This window comes from Arachis hypogaea, chromosome 8 (assembly GCF_003086295.3).
Source record: "Arachis hypogaea cultivar Tifrunner chromosome 8, arahy.Tifrunner.gnm2.J5K5, whole genome shotgun sequence".
In the NCBI taxonomy this organism is placed as follows: Eukaryota; Viridiplantae; Streptophyta; class Magnoliopsida; order Fabales; family Fabaceae; genus Arachis; species Arachis hypogaea.
Window position 1 is genome coordinate 5849252 of NC_092043.1, and position 5902 is coordinate 5855153.

At 35.1% G+C, this 5902-nt stretch overlaps 1 protein-coding gene across 1 annotated transcript; it reads left to right on the forward strand.

Moving 5' to 3' along the window:
- Positions 1 to 4112: 4112 nt before the first annotated feature.
- Positions 4113 to 5131, forward strand: LOC112708314 (uncharacterized). The gene is made up of 2 exons (XM_025760495.3): positions 4113 to 4579; positions 4663 to 5131. Exons 1-2 carry the CDS (start codon positions 4402 to 4404, stop codon positions 4941 to 4943), a joined length of 459 nt encoding a protein of 152 aa, XP_025616280.1. The 5' UTR covers positions 4113 to 4401; the 3' UTR covers positions 4944 to 5131.
- Positions 5132 to 5902: the final 771 nt, after the last annotated feature.

Here is a 5902-nt window from a genome sequence, read left to right on the forward strand (position 1 = left end):
ATGTGGGTTTGCTAGTGCATTTGCAACTGCCGCCACATCTGCGTTCATGGCACCGTCAGCTTCATCTTCGTCTTCACCTGGACCAATGATATCATAGTTACTTTCAAACTCCTCCTTGCTTTCACTATTATAATCTTCCAATTCAATATTACGGTCCGCTTCAGATTGCTCGAACTCAATATACAACTCGATGCACGACATTCGGTGGCGATTTTTCCATATACATTGAGAACATCTCATGCATTCTCGCTTCATCCGTCACGTATTTGGTTTGAAATTGAACGAACCCACTAAACATAGATAAAGGATACCTATACAAAATACACGATACTCTCCTAGATATTTGAGAATCTATCTTCTCACAAATCACATCTTTCAATTCTTCAAATGACAATGTGAACGGAATAACAATATCTAATGGATTTTCACACACAAATTGAACTCCCTCATATGTTTGTAATAAAATCTACCCGTAACAATAAATTTTTAACACAATTCTATTATCCATAACACTATACGTACTTAACTACTTTCAATCTCACAAAAATCTATCCTGCAAGAATGAAGAAGAAGAATGAGAGCATACGAAGAACATGAGCAGGGAAGGATGGGGTTTCTGTGATTTATTTCTGGGTTTATATATGCAGTTATAATCAAATCGGACGGACCAACCGCATCCTATTATTTCAATTATTTTTTTGGCATCACAAATCGGTGGGTCCGATTGCTGCCCTCCCGGATTCAAATAAAATTTGCCACCAGAAATTGGTGAGTCTGATTACAGCACTTTTGGTTTTAAAAATTTGGTCATCCTGAAATCGGTGGGTCCGATTTCATGCATAGCAAAATTCTGCCTCACACAAATCGGACTGTCCGATTTGTGCTCCTTTCTCTCTCATCATGAAATTAGACGGTCCGATTTCTTTCCCCAAAGATTCCTAAAACTAACACTGTCATAACAGTATAATACACCCCTAATCATCATATCCGGGCATAACTCACATTGCTAAATCATATAAAAAAAATCAGCCTCACTTGCAAGCTTTGCCTTCAACTTGTTTAAAGAAGAATTGGTGTCACTAAAACAACTTATTTTGTCCATAGCAAATTTCTAATGACCCCTATATTGTTACTGTTCTATAGATATCTCTGCATTCTTCACTAATCATTGTTGCACAGACATTGCTGCAATACTTTCAAGTTAAAAATCGTTTTTCTTGTTAATTATAATAGTAGAAGTAATAAACTAGACAAGGCCTGAAAAGCTGTATATAGATGCTTGGTTGTGGATTTTTATGAATGTTCACTAATGAGTAATGACTGAATAATGAGCAGAAAATAAATGAGATTAATAATTACCAGTACTCACAAGGGAATGGTTTTGGATGTGGACTACATCATTAGCCATATCAAAATATTCTGGAATAAGGTGTTCAAATTCAGGATTCACACTTGACACTTGTTGGAATTAAAAGCTAATAAAAAAGAAAAGGAGTTTTCTAGTTTCTACCTTATTGTTAAGGTTGTTCACTCGTGGCTTCATGCAGTACCTAGACTCCTGAAAAAGCTCGTTGATGTTGTTTTTGAAAAGGGCTTTTCGAGAAAAAGGCTATGCACTTTACTCTCCAAAAGATTCCCACCTTTTCTGTTTTCTTTCGCCTTTCCTTTCGTCCTTTAACTGTCCCTCGGGGTTCCCCAACTCGAATAATACTAACATATACACTACACTCTTGGTTCTCTTTCAAATATTGTCTTAGCTTATTAAATAATACTATACTCTATTATATGATCTCTCTCACACTTAATATCTGTGGAAAGCATTTTTGTTCAATGAGAATTTTCATATCCTGCCATTTGAATTCCCTCACACCATAGCCAGGCACCAGGGACAGGGAGAACAGAAAATAATTAAAATAATGAAGAATAGCAGAACATGTGTTTCTCTTTCCAAAAGAACAGAAGCAAGAATGAGCATGAGGCCTCTCTTCATCTGCATTATAACTCTTCTCTGCTCATCCTTTGCAAACAGAATTTCATCATCTTAGAATCTTAAAAAAAAGTAATCTCTCTCTTATTATTCATCTTTGTTTCCACTTTCCAAACATTATATTTTCTTAAACTTTCACATTTTGAGACAGCAAGAGAAAAAAGAGTTACTGAATCTCCACAAGAAGGTCAAAAATGTCGTCAATGCCAATGTATCAACAACAACCTCCTCCACAGCAATCCTATGATGATGGAATGTCAGAACATGATTCGGTAGGTCCTGTGGTTGGTGTTCTAGTTGTGGTGATTGTGTTGGGAGTGATAGCAGTTATGATTGGAAGGCTGTGTTCTGGAAGAAGAATCATGGGGTATGGCCAATATGATATTGAAAGCTGGGCAGAGAGAAAGTGCTCAACTTGCATTGATGGCAGAATCAATCTATCACTGCCAACAAGGACCAGCGAATCCACCACTTCATCGGTTCCTGAAACACCAATTCATGCTCCTCAAGAAACCAAGCAACCAGAGCAATCTTCTCACAACTCATCATCATCATCACCTCCTAATACTCATTGATTGATTTCTATAATCTCTTTTAGATTGTTAAAATGTCCAAATTCATGCTATGGTTCAGTTTAGTGTCTTGTTTGTTGTGTTATTTAGTTTTAGTTCGTTGTCTTTCTCTTTTCTCTTCTTTTCCTTCTTATATTGTACCAATTATTCTGGTCAGGTTTAAGTTATCAAATCTTAATTATTAATCTCTGTAATATATAAGGCTAGATTACTCGTGCATACAGTATCTGGGCGATTCTATCATTGTATTCGTTTTCAGTTTTCAGATTAGGTTGGACTATTGAAGTTTGGCACATGTTCTTATGATGATTGATCCCTCTATGCAATGTCACTAGAATATCATATATCATTGGTTTCGAAGCCAGTTGTAATGGTCTGATGAAAACTCTTAAAGAGCTTTTTCTTATTTTATTTGTGATGATTAGTTACTTGTAACATGCTATTTGATTGATTTAATTTAACCAATGATTTACTTATCATCTGCAACAATCATGATTATTGCATCAAGTATGTTTGTTAGTTATTCAGCAATAAGTTCTCTTGTACTACACTTTCACTACATTTTGAATGGAATAATGATTGAATGAAATTCAAGTTTGTTTTTGTTTTTCCCGCTTTAAGTAAGAAGAGCCAAAAATGTTGTATGTTGTGGAATGGTAGTGTTAGTGTTAGGGGGCCACAAGTCTTATGTGTGAAACTTACAAATGAAGGTAGGGCAGGAGAGGACCACCTAAGCTAAGAAAGAAGAACAGCAACTGTGTTGTGTTGTGTTTGATAGACAGCAGTAGCCTTGTCCTTCACTTGTGATTTGTCTAATAATATGACGTCATGATGGTTGTCCTGTCCTATGGGTGAGTGTGTGACCTGGAAGAAGGATTTGAGACTTTGAGTTTGAAGTTTGAACATTCACAAATCACAAGCACAGGATGAATGAATGGATGCAGATTACTCTTACCTCTCCTTAGCTTGTCTCATTCACTCTGCATGTATGTGTGTTACGTTTAACAACTCATGAGCAGTCAGCAACATAGCCACAGTTATTCAGAATGTCCGGAAATCACTGCTTCAACGGAAGGGAGTGCTATGCTGCTTGCTCATGAAGTCATTCTATTCTTCTGCTCTTCACTTGTCACCATCACAATTGAAAACTGCTCGCGTTGCTGAGATCATATAATTTCCATTCAGTAATACTAGGGAGTAAGGACTAAGGAATCAAATTTTTTTTTTAGGATTCTAAATTATAAACCATAAACACTAAATTCTCTAAAAAATAAGAATTTCTTAAATTTAAAAAGTTAATTAATATTAACTAATTAAAAATGAATTCCTATACTAATTTTATAGTTTTATTCGATTCTCATGGATCATTTTCTCCTTTTCCTATCGTCTGTTGGAAATTTGTATGGTGGGCCTAATGATTTGGCGTGGGCTTTTCAGCCCAGTTTTGAACAAAACCTCTGGATCGTTTGACCATTAACCAGAGCGTTGAAAGTTGTCAAATTCACCAATCCATATTTCTGAGAGTTAGATTAAAAAAAGTGATCAGTGAAGACTCATGACTCTGTTTTCCCGTTTTTCGTTTATGCACCTTTGCCGAACTCATCATTCTTTTAGATTCCTTTCACCTTATTAATTGACCTTTTTTTTTGTAAGAAAGCCTTATAGACTATAGTAGTTGGTGTCAATCGCTGGAGATTGTGTTCCGTGTGGCTACCACCACTACTACTTGATGGAAACATAACAGAAAATAATTGAAAACGGATCCAAGCTGAGTCTATGATTCTATATATATGTTGGAACACCCAAGTGCGCTAAAACACACCAAGCTACAATTTGAAGCAAATGGATAGTGTTATAGTAATTAGAGGAGCAGTACTGTTGGTTGTGATAACTTGTTCGATTGCTGGTGGCAGCGAGGGCCGAAGCATATTGGTTGGAGGCTCTCAAGGGTGGCGTGCTGGCACCAACTACACCGAATGGACCATACAAAACAGCCCCTTCCACATCAATGATACACTAGGTACGTTCTTGTGAAACTGATAACCGAAAATTGTTAGATAATTTGATATGTTTGACTAAATTGTTTAATATATTACAATGCAGTGTTCAAGTATCCAGCACCAAACAAAGCCACAGCGGCGCAGAGTGTGTACGTGCTGCCCACCATGTGGAGCTACACAACGTGCGAGTTCCGGGGTGCAAAGCTGTTGGGGAACACCCATGAAGGTGGCGGAGAGGGATTCAAGGTGAAACTCGATCAGTGGAGGCCTTACTACTTTGCCTCTCCCGAAAACGGCGCCGGTGACTGCATTGCTGGACTCACCAAGTTCATTGCCATACCAACTCCATATTCATCCCACCACCGCACTCCTTTCTCTCCCTAAGCTACCTACAACCATATCATTATTATTATTACTATACAATCTTGATTTCTACTATTTAAATAAATGGATGGGATACTCTGCTCCCACCAAGTTAAGCATACCATAGTGCTTTGTTTTCTTTGGTTAATCCCAGTGCTCCTTTGATTGTATTCTTGTCTTTTATTAAATTTTTGTGTTATATTTATTTATTATCTTATCCCTTTTCTCTAAAAAAAAAAATTTGTTATACTTATCCTTTTTTTAGTTAGTTATACTTAATTTTTTCTAATAAAATTGTTTTAGTTTATTTTAAAATTTAAAATCAATTTAGTAATTAATATAAATAAATAACATTATTTTTACATAAAATACAACAACAACATACAATAAAATTTTTTTATATTTTCTTTTTATTATTCTTCTATTATTTTATTATTTTTTTATTTTATTTTGTAAAGATATAATATTGATTTCCTTCCATAGTTGCATCAACATATTTCTAATAGTTTTCTTTTTCATAAACATTCATAACCAACATGCGTCTCACCTACATAAACAAGTGACTACAATAGTAAGGCTTATTTTTACGGTGAAACTATATGTTTTAAGAGTTTCACTTTTTTTTCTTAAGGTCGTCATTTTTTTTGTTAATTATCAGAATTTCATTAAAAACTAATGATAGTTGTCCCGAAAATAGTTTTTAAGATCAGTTCATCCTATAAATTTGTGATTTTTTTTTCTGTTTTTTTTTTATATATTCACTCACATACTCATCCACTCACATACATTAAAAGTTTTTCTCTACTATTATCTAGCTATTACTGGAAATCAATCCTTCGTATGGCTACGTATGAGGCAAATAGGTTTGTCACTCTTATATTGTCTTAGTCAATTCAGAAATCACAATTTGTGAGATAATATAAACTAGTGTTCTAAAAACCGGTTTGATTGTAATAATTGAAACTCAATTATCTATTCGA

Bases quoted from the DNA above. Each gene is read 5' to 3' on its own strand.
- LOC112708314 (XM_025760495.3), top strand. From the start codon at position 4,402: ATGGATAGTGTTATAGTAATTAGAGGAGCAGTACTGTTGGTTGTGATA. The intron at 4,580-4,662 runs GTACGTTCTTGT...ATTACAATGCAG, and splicing joins CCACATCAATGATACACTAG to TGTTCAAGTATCCAGCACCA.